At 40.7% G+C, this 19,376-nt stretch overlaps 1 protein-coding gene across 1 annotated transcript in view; it reads right to left on the bottom strand.

Moving 5' to 3' along the window:
* The window catches only part of BACE2 (beta-secretase 2), an 86,721-nt gene that overhangs the window by 5,213 nt on the left and 62,132 nt on the right, over nt 1–19,376 (bottom strand). Inside the window, exons 7-8 of the mRNA XM_079921735.1 lie at nt 18,454–18,603; nt 14,378–14,546 (exon numbers count right to left, since the gene is read on the bottom strand). Coding sequence (XP_079777861.1) covers nt 14,378–14,546; nt 18,454–18,603 — 319 coding nt within the window. The remainder of the gene's footprint in view (nt 1–14,377; nt 14,547–18,453; nt 18,604–19,376) is intronic.

Below are 19,376 nucleotides of genomic sequence, written 5' to 3'. Positions count from 1 at the left end.
CTACCAAGAAAAAAAAAAAGGAAGAAAGAAAGAAACTACTAACTATGTGAGGCGATGAACATGTTAATAAGCTTGAGTGTGGTAATCATTTTACAATGTACACATATATCAAAACATCAAGTTGTATACCTTAAATATGTATAACTTTTGTCAATTATATCTCAATAAAGCTGAAAACAAGAAAGAAATCATCACCATAGAGCTGCAGTATAAAATGAACCAAAGGAAGCCCTTCCAGCGGAAGAAAAATGATATCAGGTGGGAACACTGGACCTACACACAGAAAAGAACACTATAAATTGTAACTATGTAGGCAATTGTAAAATCTTCATTTCTAACTTTAAATATTTAAAAAGATAACTGATTAAAGCAAAAACAGTAACAATATATTGGGTGGTTTGTAACACACATCTAAGTAATATGTATGACAATAACTGCACAAATGACAGAGGGGAGAAAGGGAAGTACGCTGTGTAGGTTCTTTTACTACAGGAAGTGGTAGATGTGACAAGGTAAAGGTGGATACTACAAACCCTAGAGCCACTAAAATAACATAGCAAAGAGTCATAGCTAATAAACAAGGGGAAAAAAAGGCTCAATTCAAAAGAAGGCAGAGGGGCTTCCCTGGGGGTGCTGTGGTTAAGAATCCACCTGCCAATGCAGGGGACATGGGTTTGAGCCCAGCTACGGGAAGATCTCACATGCCACGGAGCAACTAGCCCGTGAGCCACAACTACTGAGCCCACGTGCCACAACTACTGAAGCCCGTGTGCCTAGAGCCCATGGTCTGCAACAAGAGAAGCCACTGCAATGAGAAGCCCGTGCACCTCAACGAAGAGTAACCCCTGCTTACTGCAACTAGAGAAAGCCTGTATGCAGCAACAAAGACCCAATGCAGCCAAAAAAAAAGGCAGAAAAAGAGAAAAAGGGGAAAGCAAGAACAGATGAGACAGAGAAAACACATAGCAAGACCGCAGACTTAAACCAAACCATATCAATCATCACATTAAATATAAATACTCTACACTAGGGGTTTGTGGACTTTTTCCATAAAGGACCATGTTAACATGTTAGGTTTTTTGGGTCATACATGATTTCTATCATATATTCCTTTTGATTTTTTTAAACAACCTTTTAAGAATGTAAAAACCATTCTTAGTTCACGGGCCACAGAAAAGCAGGCTACGCGCCAGATTTAGCCTGCTGCCTGCTGTTTGCTCAAGTCTGGTCTAAACACCCCAGTTGAAACACTGAGATTCTCAAACTAGATAAAAAGCAAGACCAAACTATAGGCTGCTTACAAGAAGCCTACTTTAAATGTAAATACTCCATTATGTTAAAAGTCATAGGATGGAAAAAGATGGATAGTGCTAATGCTGATAAAAAGAAACCCAGAGTGGCTATTTTAATATCAGACAGAGTAGATCCAGAGCAGAAGACTATCAGATAAACATGGTAATTTCATAACGATAAAATGTTCAATTCATAAATATGACATAATTTCTGCCTCTAGCAACAGAATTTCAAAATATGTAAAAGAAGAATGGTGAAGTACAAAAGGAGGAATAGACAACTTCACAAATATAGTCATAGATTTCAACATCCTTTGCTCAATAACAGAGCAAGGAGACAGAAAGTAAGTAAGGATATAGACAACCTGAACGATTCTATCAATTTGACAATTACAGAATACTCCACCCACACAGCAGCATATACATTGTTTTCAAGAGCACATAGGACATTTACCCAGATAGAGCATATCCTGGGCCACACTACAAGTTTCAATAAACTTTAAAAGATTCAATTCATACTGTGTTCTCTGGCAACAGTGGAACTAGACATCAACAACTAAATTTAAGATAGCTGGAAAATCCCTAAATATCTGGAAACTAAATAACACATTTCTAAAACTATAGAATGTCTAGGAAAAACACAGGAGGAAATCTTTGTGCATTGAGGTAGGCAAAACATTTCTTAGCTCTAACACCATAAAGCACAATGTATAAAAGAAAAATACTGATAAATTTTATTTCATCAAAATTAAGAACCTGTCCTCTTTCAAAGACAATATTAAGAGACTGAAAAGACTGGGAGAAAATATTTGCGAGTCACATTTTTTTTTTTTTTGCAGTACACGGGCCTCTCACTGTTGTGGCCTCTCCCGTTGCGGAGCAACAGGCTCTGGACGCGCAGGCTCAGCGGCCATGGCTCACGGGCCCAGCCATCACTCCGCAGCATGTGGGATCTTCCCAGACCGGGGCACGAACCCGTGTCCCCTGGCGAGTCACATTTTTGATAAAGGATTTGTATTCTGAATATAGAGAACTCTGAAAACTCAAAAATAAGAAAACAACGCAATACAAAAATGGACAAGAAAATGTGAAAAGACACTTCACCAGAGAAAATGTGTAAATGGCACATAAGCACATGAAAAGACGTTCGAGACCATGAGTCATTAGGGAAATGCAAAGTTAAACCCCAATAAGATACAACTAACTACCTGTTAAAATGAAAAAGATGGACCATATCAAATGTTGGTGAGGATGTGGAAGCACTGAAACTCTCATACACAGCTGGTGGAAATGGAAATGACACAGCCATCTCTGAAAAACAGTCTGGCAGTTTCTTAGGCAGTGAAACCTATCCCTTTCCTATGACTCAGCCATTCCACCCCTAGGTGTTTACTCAGGAGAAATGAAAATTATGTCCAAGGACTTCTACACTCATTTTCAGAGCAGCTTTATTTATAATAGCCAATAAAACCTGGAAACAACCCAAAAGTTCAACAGGTGAAAGGGGTAAGCCAATTATGATATATCTATGCAACTGAGCATTGCTCAGCATAAAAATGAATGATACTGAAAAATACTGATACATGAAAAAAAGAAATCAATCTCAAAATAATTATGCGAGTGAAAGAAGCCAGACAAAAAGGAATGCATGCTATGATTCCATTCATATGATATTCTAAAAACTGAAAAGTAATCTATAGTGACAGAAGGCAGATCAGTGGCTACCTGGGGTTGGGGTTGGAGGCAGCAAGGGCTGGGGGGCAGGAAGGACAGAAAAGTACAAGGAAACTCTGGGGCATGATGAAAATGTTCATCATCTTGTGTGTTGGGACGTCTTTTTAGGTTGCACACCTAATGTAAAACTTACCAAATTGTACCCTATAACACAAATGGCTCATTTCATACCAATTATATCTCAATGACGCTTTCAAAAAATCAAAAGAACAAGGCAGTCAAAAAAGTATGTCAAAGAATAACACATGTGACATGATTGCATTTAAGTTAAAAAAGAAAAACAAAACCAACGCCAGCTCTGCTAGGTACCTAGGGATTTTAGGATTTTAGTATTGTTCTTCAAGTGGAACGCCCAAGTTTACACATGTTTCCATATATGAGACACACACACATCTGCCTAGATTTAAGACGGGGTTACAGCCCAGTAAACCCATGCTGAGTTGAAAATATCATTAAGTCAAAATGCATTTGATACACCTGACCTACTGAATATCCTAGCTGAGCCCAGCCTACCTTAACAGTGCTCATAACACTTACATTAGAACACTTACATTAGCCTACAGGTGGGCGAAATCATCCGCTACAAAGCCTATTTTATAATAAGGTGCTGAATATCTCTTGTAATTTACTGAATACTGTATTGAAAGTGAAAACCAGAATGGCTGTCTGGGTACAGAATGGTTCTAAGCGTGTCATCGGTTGTTTACCCTGGAGATCGTGGGGCTGAGTGGCAGCTGAGGCTGCCGCCGCCCAGCATCCCAAGAGCATCGACGGCAGATTGCTAGCTCAGCCGAAGATCAAAATCCACACCTCAAAGTCAGCTTTCTACCGAATGCATATGGCTTTCACACCATCATAAAGTCAAAAAATCTCAAGTCAAACCACCATAAATCTAGGACCATCTGTACATATAGACAAATACAATAAAAATAGTAAAAAAAAAAACCCAACATCATCCAATTTTCTTTAATGTACATGTATTATTTTTATAATCAGAAAAGTTACGTATTTTTTTTTAAAGTTTTTGAGAACTAGCCCCAATTTAAGGTTGTCAGACATAATGTATTATCTGGAAACAACAGCCTTCTCACATTCGCTAACCAGCCACCCAATGTTAAAGTTGATTTAAAATTACTTCTGGAGAATATTTTCTAGAAATGCCATTCACTGAAAAGCCTGTGTATTTATTACACATACTACTAATTCTGTGGTCACAGAACAGATTTTCACTTTTCACGTTGGATCTGTTTATGAGAGGCCATAGTGTGCCGTGGCTAAGAGCACGGTCCCTGGGGTGCAAGTCCTAGTTGCCGCTTATGAGCTGTGTCATTTTGGTCAAGTTACTGAACTTCTTTGCCCCGCAGTTTCCCCATCTGTGAAGCGAAGCCAATAATAGCAGAGTCTTGTTGTATAGATAACCAAGTCAACAGGAGTTAAGCACTTAGCAGGGTGCCTGGACTAAGGTGAGTGTTTACTAAATGTCAGCTGTTAATACAGTTACTTTAAATTCTTTCATCAAGGGCTTGGGTTAAAATTTTAATTATGCATTTTCTGTCTTGTCTCCTAGAAGGTCAGGACCCAGCTGATAATGAGTGCCTGAGGAAGACAGCTCCTCTACCAACTATAAAAATTATAGTAGTCAGGTCTTTTCCACCACAGCATACAAAATGAAGTGACCCGTTCCCTCCCATGGATTAGTTGGTACTGAGATGCTTTCTGAGTGGACGTGGTTTACTTGGAAGAGTGTCCTGGAGTTATAGGACCAGTGCAATGGATTCAGTACCGTTTTGCTCTGAAACCAGGTGAAGCCACTTACCATCCCAAAGCCTCAGTGTTCTTTTCTGTAAAATGAGGAAGCAGGGCTGCCTAATCTATGTCTCTGGGGGCCCTTGGCTTTGCCATCTTTTGGTTGTACTCTAAGTAGATAGCAGAGGCATATCTCTGAGACACTGTTCTTAATAGCTAACTTTCCTATTTTTAAACCTGAACCAGAATATCCAGTTTCAACCTGCCGCAAAGAAAATTCACAGTTAAATGACTGCCACAATCCATGATGCGTCTCAAATTGTCTAAGCTGAAATCTATACAGTTCTTGGGTGCTAAATGTCTCAATCTATAAAAAGAGATGGGTGGTATTTCAGAAGCTTTGGATACATTAAGAGAAAGCTGTCAGTTTTAACACGCTACTATTTTCCTAGCTATAGGACATTTGGTCCAGGCAACAGAGAGGCAGGTGAATGTGCTCCAGTCCCCGGTACCTGTTCCAGGTATGTGCGACTATGTGCTGCAGACCCAGGCTGGCCATCTCCATGACACACCACGACTGCCACCTTGTTTATCTGGCTCTGATCTGAGACTAGAATAGTGACTGTCCGTAGGAGTGGAGGGTGAGTTGAGGAGAAGCAGGGGCAGCAGAAGAGAAGCATCTGGGGATCTTCTTCCAAAATACCCATCAAGCACCCACCCACCACCATTCCTGTATACCTTGGCTGAAAAAGGAGGTGAGGATGTAGACCATGCATATTTTAAAAAGCTCCCCAGGAGATTCTAATCAAAGAGCTCCCACTCACTGCCCTCTTTCCCACCCCAACCCTTATAGAGAAGCCTAATCCCATAAGCTAAGTGTTGTCTGACAAACACAGATTATTATGAAAACCAAAATAAAGACACTAGGGGAGAAGGGCAGCTCCCAAAGATTTTCAAGTTCTGGTTGGTGCAAAGGTAGAACTTTCTCCTGCTATAACACACAGAATTGAGTACAAAAACAACCCTTAATTTTAAATTTGTAGCTGAGCTCAGAAATAGGCGTTAGGGCTAGGTTCCAATTCCCAACAAGTTGGGGGTGGACAGAAGACTTGACCCCAGCACCAAGGACATGGGTGCTAGAGAAGACATGCCAGCAAAAGTCTGGCCCATCAGTACAGGGAGCCAGGAAAACTCTACCAACAAGGAAGCCTGACTCTGAGGTTTGAGGAGGGCGGAAGCTGAGTGCAAGAAAGGCTGTCCCATGAGAAACAGAACCTCAAAACCAATACCTAAATCATGGCTGGCATCTAAATTTACACAGCTTGGTGTAGAAACACTATACTTCTCATGGTTTGAAAAACACTCCACAGAAACATGCAAATTGCTTTACGGGAACATTTTTACAACCCAAAGTGCACTGAACTCTCTCAGATTGGAAAAAAAACAAAACAAAACACTCTCACTAAAGATAAGCTCACAACAAAAAACTACAAACCAAGTGAGAAAAAAAAATCCACCAGGAGAAAACAGTCAACAGACACAAAAACAAGGAGATGAGTTCTCAATCAATGATAGAAAATACAACAATCTGCTTGCATTATACAACAGCTGTGTTTAAAGGGATTAAAAACTCACTAAAATACCAACAAGATTATTTCTTTAAACAAGCTGATTCAAAAGTTCATAAAAACCATTGTAAAGCAATTATACTCCAATAAAGATGTTAAAAAAAAGTTCATAAAGGAAAAGAAAATTAAGACTAGCAGGGAAGTTTTGAAAAAAGAACAATAAAAGGAAACTAATACTATACAACATATCAATGGGACAAAAAGAACTAATACTATACAACATATCAATGGAACAAAATAATAAATATATATCTCCCAGGGCTTCCCTGGTGGCGCAGTGGTTGAGAGTCCGCCTGCCGATGCAGAGGACACGGGTTCGTGCCCCGGTCCAGGAAGATGCCACAGAGCGGCTGGGCCTGTGAGCCATGGCCACTGAGCCTGTGCATCCGGAGCCTGTGCTCCGCAACGGGAGAGGCCGCAACAGTGAGAGGCCCGCATACTGAAAAAAAAAAAAAAAAAAAAAAAAAAAAATATATATATATATATATATATATATATATATCTCCCAAATATTTACTCGAATTTGGTGTGCAGTAATAGTGGGATTTCAAATTAGTCAAGAAATGATAGTTCATTTGATAAATGTTATAGGAACAATCTGGTAGTCATCTTGGGGAGAAAAGATTTAATCTGTATTCTATGCCAAGGGAAATCAAACATAGAAATATATACTTAAACAACTCACAAAATAATTTTAGTGAGAAAGCTAATTTTAAAAGGGACATTAAACCCAAGAAACTTAAAGCGAAAGATTGATATATTTACATGCATAAAAGTAAACATTTTTTACACTAAAATTCATCAGAAGCAAAGTTTAAAAATAATTTCTGATTGAGATATGAATTTTAGCTTTTCTTCCTCCAGACAAATGAAGACATAAAGAGCTCTTACAAATTGACACCAAAAAGTAAAAACCCAACAGAAAAAAATGGGGAAAAGATAGGAGTGGATAGATCACAGAAAAGGAAAAACAAACACCCTTAGATATATGAAAAGAAACTCAACCTCACCCATAGAAAGCAATACAATTAAAACTGCACTGAGATGATCTTTTTTCACCTATCAGATTGGCAAAATTCCTCAAAGTGCGTCACTATGTTGGTGAGTCTGACTGGAGAAACAGGCCATCACATACATTGCTAGAGAACTAGTATAGTCAGGTATAAGTGAGTATAACCTCTATGGAAAGCAATGTGACAATATTCACCAAGATTACAAATGATACACCCTTCAACCCAGTAATTCTACTTCTAGTTATCTAACCTGGAAGTATACTTTCTTATCTGTGAATAGACATATATAAACAGTATCCATTGCAGCACTGTTGTAACAACAAAAGATTAGAAACAACATAAATGCCTATCAATAAAGATTAATTAAACAAATTAGGAAACACCCATACAATAGGAGATCATGAGGCTCAAAAAAGTAATAACGAGGGAAGATTTTATGTACTCATGTGATTGAATCTGAGAGAGTGGGGTGCTGTATAAATCACTGTACCTTTTGAATATTACCCAGCCGTTTTCTAAAATTAAATAAAAAATGATAAAGGAGATAAAGGAAATACAAGCCACAACAAAATTATTGCAGGCCACTACAGAAAAGTAAACTAGTACATTTGAGAAAGTACAAAACAGAATTTCTGAAAATGAAAAATACAGTCAACATAATTTAAAACTCACAGAATAGGTTAAATAGATTGAACACAGCTGAAGAGAGAACTAGACCAATATAAGATGTACCTGAGGAACCTACACAAAATGCAGCAAAGAAAATATGAATGAAAGGTCAAGGGTTATGGAGGAAATAACGAGAACTCCCAAAATTTATTTCATAGGAGATTAGACGAGAGTACAAGAATGGGTGTGGAGATACAGCTGAGAATTTTCTAGGGTTGATGACAAGGAACATGAGTTGTCAGAATCAGAGAGCACAGTGAGTCTTGAGCAAAATGAAAAAATAATCTAGGGCTTCCCTGGTGGTGCAGTGGTTGAGAGTCCGCCTGCCGATGCAGGAGACACGGGTTGGTGCCCCGGTCTGGGAAGATCCCACATGCCACGGAACGTCTGGGTCCGTGAGCCATGGCCGCTAAGCCTGCGCGTCCGGAGCCTGTGCTCCGCAACGGGAGAGGCCACGACAGTGAGAGGTCCGCGTACAGCAAAAAAAAAAAAAAAATCTATATCTAGATATATCATGGTGAAAGATCAAAACGCTAAAAATTTAAAATAAAAGAAGTCTCAACAGCACCCAGAGAGAAGGAATAGATTACCCTTAAAGGTATAACAACTGAAACTCACTGGAGTCTTTTCACCAGCAATTATGATGGCAGAAGAGTAATAAAATAGCATCTCCAGAACACTAAGGGAAAACGGTTGACCTAAATTCCACACACACACAGATAAATTATGATTCAAGAGGTGTGGCAAAATAAAAATTACCTTTCACAAACTTTTATAAGAGAAATCCTAAAGTACATTCTGCAGCAGAAAGAAGATTGCTGTGTAGTGTCCCAGTGAATGGAAAGATGACCATTTATTTATCTATTCTCCTTTGAAGGACTTTGGACTGTTTTTAGTTTGATGAAAATGATAGTTTTATGTAATTATCATGAATGCAGCACTTTGGTTAGTTTTATGAATGAAGCTGTTTCTGGTCAAGTCTTTCAGTGGACACACACGTTCATTTCTCCTTTGCATATAGCTAAGAGTGAAATTTGCTCAAATCCATTGAGTAGGAGTATTTTTAACATTAGTAGAAACTGTTGAGCAGCTTTTTAAAATTCATACTAAACAAAGTCAGCAACTAGGAATCCCTTAATTGAGGATTGGAAGGGACTTCCACAAACCTAACCCATCCATTATGCTCAATGGTGAAGTATTTTAATCACCCCCATTAAAGTAAGGAGAAATGTCCATCACTATTTTCTATTCAATAGTGTCTCTAAAAGCATCAGTAAAAGAAAAATAACTAAAAGATAAAAGATTAGAAATGCTAAAAAGCGTATTATTTGCAGATCATCTACCTTTCCAAAGAGAATCCAAGGGATTCTAACAACTATTTAAAAAACGGAGAATCCAGCAAGGTGGCTGGACAGAAGATTACTACACAATAAAATGGAAAGCCTGTATACCAAATAATCCATTAGAAAATACAATTTTAAATAATCTCATCTATAATAACAGTAAGCGCTAACAGGTATCTAGTAATAAGTATACGTGTAAGACCTTTTTAGAGAAAACCACAGGACCTTGCTGTAGGACATCAAAGATGACCTAAACAAATGAGATTCAGCACATTCATGGGGTAAAGACTCATACAGTAAAAATCTGATGTCTTCTCAAGTGAATCTATAAATTCAATGTAGTTCTGATCAAAATCTCAATATGATTCTTCAGGGATCTTGACAAGCTGAATAACAGGATAAAAGTAGCCAGGACAATTTTAAAGACGAATAAGGAGAAGAGTCAAACACCTACCAGACATTGAATCTTATTATAAACTACAGAAATTAAAACCATATGTTATAGCACAGAGATACACCACTATCCCCGCTGGGACAGAAGAGAATGCTCAGAAATAGACCCAGATATATATACATGACAAAGAAGTTATTAAAATGCAGTAGGTACCTTGCCAAAAATATTTACCCTGAATCTAATCAAGCCTCTAGTCCTAAGTTTCCAGGAATATGACATCAATCAAAAATGTTAAATGATACCATCAGGAAATACTCAGATGAATCTGATACATTCTATAATACAACTGGCCTTCAAAAAAAATAAAAGCTAAGGAAAACATTTTTGGGACAACTGGGGAAAGTTGAATATGGTTTAGATATTATATGGTATTAGGTAAATATTGTTACGTTTTTAGGTGTCATATTGATATTATGGTTAAGTAGGAGAATGTACTTATTTTTAAGAGATGAACAATGAAATATTTAGGGGTGAAATGTCATGATATCTGCAAATGGTTCAGCAAAAAAATATATATACATATACACATACTGATACATGGCAAAATGTTAAAATTAAGTCTAGATGGTCAGTATGCAGGACGTTATTGTATTATTTTTAGTCTTTTTTGTATATTAAATTTTTTTTACAATAAAATATTGAAAAAATCAGTGGGAAAACATATATTCAATAAATGATGCTGAGAAAATTCAGTGGCCTCATAAAAATTAGATTCCTACTTCACATTTTAGAAGAAAATGAAACAAAAGTATAAAGTACCTTTAGAAGAAAAATAATCTCTATTTTTTTAGAGAAAGGAAGAATTTCTCAAATAAAGTACAGAATAGAAGCCATAAAAAGGGATTAGTAAATTTTACTTCATTAAATTAAAAATGTAAATAAAAGACACAAAACCCAAGAAAAGCCGGACAGATTAGGAGAAAATATGTGCCATGCATATAACCCAGAAAATCAGTATCTAAAATATATGAAGAACTTATGTATGTCAATAAAAAGTAATTAGAAAAACGTGCACAAGCTGTTAATAGAAAAATTCACTATCAGAGAAAAAGCTTAACCATCCCATAGACATATCAAAAGTTATGTCATCTCAGGAGCAATATTAAAATGTGGCACTATTTCACACACATATTGGCAAAAAAGAAAACAAAAAAAATATGATAATACTTTGAGGGAATGAAAATTCTTGTATAACTTTGGTGGTCCAGCTACTTGGAAGACAAATCAGTCAGCAGGCAGTAACACTGAAGGCTGGCATAGCAAATCACCTAGAAATGCCATTTCCAGAAGATCTCACTCACGTGCACAAAGATGTTCAACACAGTTGAAATATCAGAAACGACCCACATGTTACTCAAGGCCAGAGTGGGTAAATAATCTGGGTATATTCTCACAATGGAATACTACACAGCAGTCAAAATGAATGACCTAGTACTCATTTCAACGTGGAAATGCTACCAAATGTAAAGTCGGGCAATCAGAGCAAGTTGACAAGGAATCGGCACAGCACTAAGGCATTCATATAAATTTAAAAATGCCAAAACACCAAAACAAACGAACCTACCTTTTGGTATAGGTACTCGTTTACAGTAGGCAGGTTCTAAGATGAGCCCCAGTGACCCCTGCTGCCTGATATCTACTCCGTGTAGTCCCCTCCCAAGTAGTATAGAACCAGGGTTGCTCTGTGTGACCAGAAGAGTAGGCAGAAGTGATAGCACGGCACTTCTAAGATTAGGTTATAAAAGGGCTGTGGCTTCTGTTTGGGGGGCTCTGTTGCGTGCTCTCTCTCTCTCTCTCTCTTTCTGGGATCACTTGCTCTGGGGTGATCAGTGCCCTACCTTGAGGACATTCAGGCAGGCCGGTGATGAGGTCCAGATGGTGAGGAAAGAGGACTCCTGCCAACAACCACGTGAGTGAACTAGGAAGTGGACCCTCCAGCCTTCAGTGGCTGCAGCCTCACAAGAGACCATGGGCCAGAACCACCAGCTACGCCCCCTCTCAATTCCTGCCCCTAGGCACCTGCACAAGGCCATGGAATGCTGCTAAATTGGGGGTCATTGTTATATAGCAATGGATAACTAATCCAAGGTAGTTATAACCACAAAGTGAAATTATAAGTGTGCGGTAATTAGGAGAAGAATATACACAGATTTCAGGATAAAGAGTAATTCTGGGGAAGGCAGTGGCATGGGGCTATATTTATGTTTATTTCTATGAAAAATTTTTGAAGAAAACATAACAAAATGTTAGCATTTGTTAAATCTGGGTGTTCCCCAGTGTGTATATAATATATGATTTCTTGCAATTGAAAACATTTTGTTATTTAAAACATGCTATAACTTAAAAACAAACACTTTTAAAAAGAAAAAGAAAAGCAGGGTATCTCTTCCACTTACTATGGTGCTTTATTTAGACCACTGTCTAGCTCCTAACTGCTGCCCTGAGGGAAGTAATTACTTTAATGGCTAAACAATTTGCACTAAAGAGGAGACATATCAGAGTATATTCCCACTGCTGGTAAAATCTAATGTTTAAGTACCAAGACCTTAAGTACATTTAAAAAAAAATAGCCACAAAAAAGTTGTATAAGAGCACCTAACAAAGAATTCATGATGAAGTGCAAGAGACGGTCTGCTTAGAGACACTTAAGATTAAACTATTTGCAACAGTAATTCACTCGGGAAACATACGGTGATTACGCTCTCTGAGGTATTAAGTAAAGTGGATGATATAACAGCTGTTGGCATCATAGCCTCTACTTTAATGGTATTTAACAAGAGAACAGAAACTGTGGGGAAATTGCTGTAGTTCTTAGATCCTCTGGGTTAGAAGAAGGGAAAGAGTCACAGTTGGGAGATACAGTGGTGTTCCAGGTTGTACAGTCCCAGGTAATGCTACAGAGAAAGCTCTCTTTCAGTGCTAATCTAACAGTGATATCTAACAGGTTGAAAGAGTTAATACACAGCTGAAAGGTAAACATTTACTCATGACTAAGACAAAAAGAAAATGTCAAGTCTCAAGGATTCCAAGCCTTTTCACTAATACAAAGAAATCTGCACTGATATTAAGAAGACATATTGCAAGATATCAAATATGTACCTGGGGTTAGATGATTTTATTTATATAGAATAGGAACTGGCCTAATACTTAATTTTTCCATTGAATATTTCTCTTTTTCTGTTCTCCAAATTGTTATTCTACTTCGTGGGAATTTACTGGGCCTCTATTTTAAGACCACGGTTTAGGTAGTAAGAAATAAGACTGAAACCTCACCTCCTGAATAAATCAGCTGTGATCATTTGGCATTTTGCCTGTGTACCCTCACCTCCTCTGTTTGCCTCCAAACCCCCCAGCTGGTTTTAGATCAGAGTGAAGGTCTGGTCCGAGTACAGGCTACCAGCATGGTCAGCCAGCATCCCTGCCTGTCATACAACTACATCTAATGTCTAAGACTTTTCTTCATCAAGTCCATATTTTCTTTCCTTCACTACATGGCAGTCTTGTATTTCACTACAACCCTTGATTTTCTTGTTTTATCTTTTTGTTGTCAGTTCTTTTTCTACCTCACATTTCTTGTTCTCCCCCTTAGCATGTTACCAGTACAACTTGGGGATTCCCTTCTGTTCCTGATCCCAAATCCAATGTACTGGGACATTTTCAGTCCTCTGAAACCCTATCCTGAGCACGGCATCTCCCTCGGCCTCCGCCCTGGTGCACGTGCTCCAGCGACTCTATCTCCTGCCACTTCTGTGATCTGCTTTCTCCTCGCTAGCTTGGGCTATCGGTCAGAAGTACCTGATTCTCCCTCTAAATCGTGTGTTGTGGGAACACTTCATTTCAAGCAAGCTGCTAACTCTGTGACATTTCCAAGTGGAAGGGGTTTAACCACCCTATCAACTTTACTGTGCTCTCCTGGTTTCTCTGAAGATACATCCAATCCTTAAGCTAGACTTCACCAAATAATGCTGCTGTGTCACCCTCATAGCAACTCTTCAAAAAAATACTATGAGAAAAATGCACTCACGATTTTAGAATTTCTAGAAATAGCAATGACAGGCATTTACCTCTGATTTCATAACGAGGATATCTTTGAGGAAGAAAATACACACAGCTTATCTACGCATTTTCTTTTTTATTCATTTTGCTTTTACTGTCCAAAAACTGTAATTCATCCCCAAGGCCCCATAGAGTATTTTTATTCCTGGTATGAGATGCCGTTTTACGTTTAATATGAGAGATAATTGCAATGACTAACATTTAGTGCACACTTGCCATGTGTCAAGCACTGGACTGAAAGTCTGACATGGGTTATTCTCACTTACTCCTCTCCGCAATCGCCCAGTGCACTTTGAGGATAAGACTTTGATCTCTGAGATAGGCGTGAGTGAAAGAATTCAATGCCAACTGATTCATCATCAAGAACTGCTTCCAAGTCAGTTATCTGACATCAGATAACTGCTCTTGTGAGGGCCCCCTGTCCAATCCAAGCATCGCTTACCTGCACAGGGGCTGGCTGCGAAGCCCACCCTCTTCCGAGCTCTGTCAAAGACCACGTAGAAGCCCTCCATCACGGTAGCACCAATCACCAGCGCGTTTGTGGAAGGTGAAATGCCGAATCGGTAACATTCATAATTCAAGCCAGCCCCCATCATGGGCTGAATGTAAAGCTGTTGAAGAGGAAAGAGCAAACAAGAAAAAACACGAGTCAGGCAACGCCACCAAGCTGTTGAGGCTGCCGTGTGCTCAGACTCTCCAAGGTGCCCTGGGAGCTACGGAGGATGGAGAGGATGCTACCAGCCCTGACATCCAGGAGCTGGGACCATGTGCCTGGTGACAAACACTACTGAGGTGATAGGCACATGCACACCACCTCTGACTGTGCACAGGTACACCCATCCAGGAGACGTCTATCTGTCCGTCCATCCATCTGTCGTCTACGTGCTCAACACTTACTGAGCACTTAATAAGGCCTAGACGCTGTCCTCGGTACAGCCATACAAAGATGAATAACAGCACATGCTCCCTGCATGATCAAAACATACATGATCGAACTGACACGTGAGGAAGATGAACATCAGCGCACTTGCCCCGTGCAGGGAGGACCGGAGGGAAAGGGGTCTCAAGGCATGAAGGTGAGCAAGGACACGCCAGGATTGTTCCCAGAGTCATAACCTGCTGGACATCGTGCAGGTAGTGAGTCCAGCAGTCAGAGCCCTGCACTGACTGGTGTCTGTCTGTAAACCCTTCTTCACGGCAAGGAATCATCCTATTCTTCACATAGTCTTGGCACCTCGGCATCTGGTATATGCCGGGCACACAGTAGGGCCTCAGCAGATGGGTATTAAATTAATGAGCTTGAGCAGTGTGATGAAACAGACAACTTCTCCCGAGGGTCAACGTAACTTAAGAAAAGATGGTGGATACACTTGGCTACCACCAAAACGCTTCCATTTAGGGCTCTGTAAGCAGGTCCTAGAACATACACACACACACACACACACACTCCTACCTCTGAATGAACTAATTCCATACTAAAACCCCCCCAAATCACCAAATAAAATGCAAATGATGACACCGATACAAACATGATACAAACTGAATTTGTATCTTTCCCTCTGTCCTTTCTGTGTGTGTGCCAGTTGACTTCCAATAAAAATTCCAGACTGTAAATTCTGTAACATGTTGGGAAAGCTCCAGTATTGCTGGGTCTCAGAATAACATGCCTGCTTTCTAACTAAAATAGCACAAATAGACAAACCGGTGGTATTTAGACTGAAACTATTTACGTTTTTAGGATTCTATGAAAAAAAAAATCAGAATTTGCCTGTGGGCTGGGCTTGGGGGCTGCCTTTTTAGACAGGCCAAATCGGATTCAGCCCACATGTGTTTCTGGAAAATAGGTTGGGGATGGACACACTGTTTTTTGGCATGACTCTCCTGCACTAGCAATCAGTTGCCCATCTACTGTTGCTGATGCCTGAACGGTCCTGGGCAGGGGCCTCATTCTAAAACTTTGGTGACAAGGAGCCTTGATGATTGGCCTGAATGTTAGGAAGGGCTTCAGTTGGGCAGAGCTGGGGTGTTAGGAGGGTACCCCCAGCGCTGTTCCCAGGCGTGCGCTTGTGAGGTTCTCATCGGGTCATGGTTCCTAACTGCCATCCTTTCTCAACAAGGCAATGGAAAGCAAACGGGATTGGGACGGTGAATAAGAAATGAGGAAAACACGGGAAAGCAGATTTTTAAAAAGTGAAAATGTGGACAACGTCAAAATTAGACAAAAGATATCTACAGTCTTCTAAGTGAGAATAAAACTGAATTCTTATCCAGAGTTATGCAAATTAAATGCAATACTCCCAAACATCCCTCATTATATCTTCACGCTCCCCAGTGCTCAGCCCTAAAAATGGCTGGCGGTCCCCAGCAGACCTTCAGCTCTGCCTGCCCTGGACATAATTATAGATTTTCCCCATGAGTGCCTGCTTTCCTCCTACTTCTTATGAGTCCCTGACTGTCGACTCACCCACATGCCATTTATTCTCCAGTTCACATTCACCTTTGTCCTCAAGCTGGGTTTCAACTTTAGTTACAAATCGCCTTGATGAAATAATGTCCACATTTTGCTGTTGGGCTGACCAAAATTTAATCACAGAGAGCACATTATTTTAAGGATGCTGAAAACATATCATTCTAACATCACTCCATGCAGTGGTGTTCATCCAAGGATACTGCACTCTTCTGAAAACGTCTTTGGCAAGTATTATTATTTCTTTTTTATAGTTAAAGAGACTGACACAGAAAGGGCTAAGTGATTTGTTCAAAGTTATAGTGTGAGTCAAGGGCAGTACTGAGAATATAACTCAAGCTTCCAGCTCTCAGCGTATGTGTCCTCTGTTGGGCCGTATTTCTCACAAAGCTTTCAATCCTTTCCCCTACAACTCTCCATTTGTGGAATGCACTTTCCCCCCATATAAAGTTGAGAATGGGGAAAAGCCAAATTATCATTTACTTTTTTCTTCTGAAATTATTCCTCTCTCCCTATCCCTAGTCCCACTCCTTTATCCCAAATTCAGCAAACTGCAACAAAGACACATTGATCTGTCCATTCAACAAACAGTTATTATTATGCACCACCCTCTACCACGTGGCAATGCTAGGGAAGGAAGGATGATCTTTAAATCTCATGGTTCTCATCTTCAAGGAATTAAGAATTTAATGGGAGAAGAAATATAAGTGTGTGTGCGATTAGAGAAAAAAGAAGTCAAATGAAAAAGCCAAGGGCATAAACTCTACCCTGGAGATACGATTCCGGGCCAGATGAGTGGAGACTAGAAAACATGCATTATGAGTTTGAAGGGCAAAGCTCACGAATGGGTCATTCTGCTCAGCAGAGGTTCAACAAAGAGGAGTTGTTTGCACTGGGTCTTAAAGGATGGGAAGAATGTGGATACACAGATGGAGTGGGGAGGCGGGGGCATTTCAGGCAGGGGGGTTGGCGGAAGCAAAGGCGAGGAGACGGCAGCGGGCACCCAGTGCTGGAGGAGAGCCACCAAGAGTGGAGGGTCAAGGGCGCAGCAGGAAATACGCTGGGGAGTCAGCACGGGTCCCGTGAGGTCATGCAAAGCCACACTGGCGAGTGAGGCCTCCAGGACTGTAGTAGTGGGGTGGAGAGCTGTGGCTTAGCAAGACGAATCTGGCGATAGTTTTAGAAGGAGGAGAGGGTGGGGGTGTGTGGAGGGTCCTGAGGTGGCAGTGAGAGGGGATGTGAGTGAGGGCTCTGGGGATGGAGAGGGGGAGGAAGAGGTGAGACACATGATGGGGGAAGACGGAACTTGGTCTATGTAACAAGATGCTTAGGATAAAGGAGGAATCAACGATTTACTGAGTATGGAAAAACTGCTGTTTCCATCTCTGAGCATCCAGTGTTAGTCTCTATTCATAAATCAATCAGAAGTAAACATATATTGATGTTGTGGTAGATTCTGCAAAAATGGCCTCAATGCTTAACTTTCCTTGTAGCCACACCCTTGTGATGTGACCTTGCAGCTCTTCCCATTGGGAGGTGGTGTCTACATCCCCACCCCGGTTATCCGGGCTGCCCCTGGCCTGGTTTGGGAAACATTGTGCAAGAGGTGGTGGCCAGTCCCAGGGCCTCGACTTCAGGAGCACCTGCAGGTTTCTTTTCTCTCTCACAGAATCCTGCTGCCACTGTCTGAGGCAGCTGCTGGGTGGTGAGAGACAATGGCCCCACCCCTCCACCAATCGAGCCACCAGATATGCAAGTGTGGCCGTCGGAGATCATCCTAAACCAAGGCCAACCTATCCCTGGCCGACCACCAGCTGACTAGAGACCACGTGAGCAAGGCAGACGAGACCAGCAGACCTGCCCAGACTCACAAGCAGAAATAGAAGCTCGCTGATTAAAGCCGCTGGATTTTGGGGTTGTTTGTTACGCAGCACTATCATGGTAATTGCTACCTAATACAGGTGTGATATTGAAATGCACTCATTATGCATGAAGTGCTTTATTTTTGCACATTCCATGTTAAAAAGAGAAAACACAGTCCAAGTTCATACCTGAGGCAGGATAGTTATGCGGAATGATCTGCTGGAGTTCTCATCTCTCAGGTAGATGGAGATTTTAGGGAAATAAGACCAAGGTGTTTCAGAATTTGTCCAGCATGCCAGCTGGGACCCCGTCCAGAAGCCATCAGAGAATTCTGGAATCTAGACAAAACAAGGTCACATGACAAACAATGACGAGTCTGGCACGACAACAGGAAGCAGCTCTCAGCTCTCCTCATCACCTTGCCAGATGCCCATGGCGATAAACACTGCTTAATTTGGATGTAAAGCAAGACATCCGTCCTCTGGAAGAGTGATGGTGACGACAAAATCACGATTATTAAAATTACCGAGGCATGTGGAAAACTTACTGGTATTAGGCACTGCTAGGAGCACTTCGCAGCACGAAGTACTTTAATCCTCAAACGCCCGCATCAGGGCAGTAACATCATGCCCTCCACTTTACAGATGAGGAAACCAATGCTCAGAGAAGTGAAATAACTCACCCAAGGTCACACGGCAGTAGGCAATACCCTTTAGAAGACAGACCAGATCTTAAATGTGGTGCTCAAGGCCCTTTTGGGCATCAAGTTCCCTATAAATTCCCTGAGCCCAGTAAGCTTCCTACTGGTGCAGAGCCCTGCGGGGGCTCTCTGCTCTTTTGGAACATCTTTCTCCTCCCCCAGATCTCACCTCCAATGCCACCTTGTCCAGGAAGCCCTCCTTGACTGGCCCCCACAGTGCTGGTACTCCACCATATATCTCTCCTCCTTGACCTTTCTCCTTGTAGCAGTTTTAATTTTAAATGTATTGGTGTGATTGGTTAACTTCTGTTTCTTGCACTAGAATCTGATTCTTCTAACGACACAGGTGTGCTGTCTGCTCCCCCAACTCCTCCTCATAGCCTTAACACCTGGCCCACAGGAAAGACTCAG

This window comes from Stenella coeruleoalba, assembly GCF_951394435.1.
Source record: "Stenella coeruleoalba genome assembly, chromosome: 5".
Classification (NCBI taxonomy): domain Eukaryota; kingdom Metazoa; phylum Chordata; class Mammalia; order Artiodactyla; family Delphinidae; genus Stenella; species Stenella coeruleoalba.
This window is presented reverse-complemented; position numbering and strand designations above follow the sequence as displayed.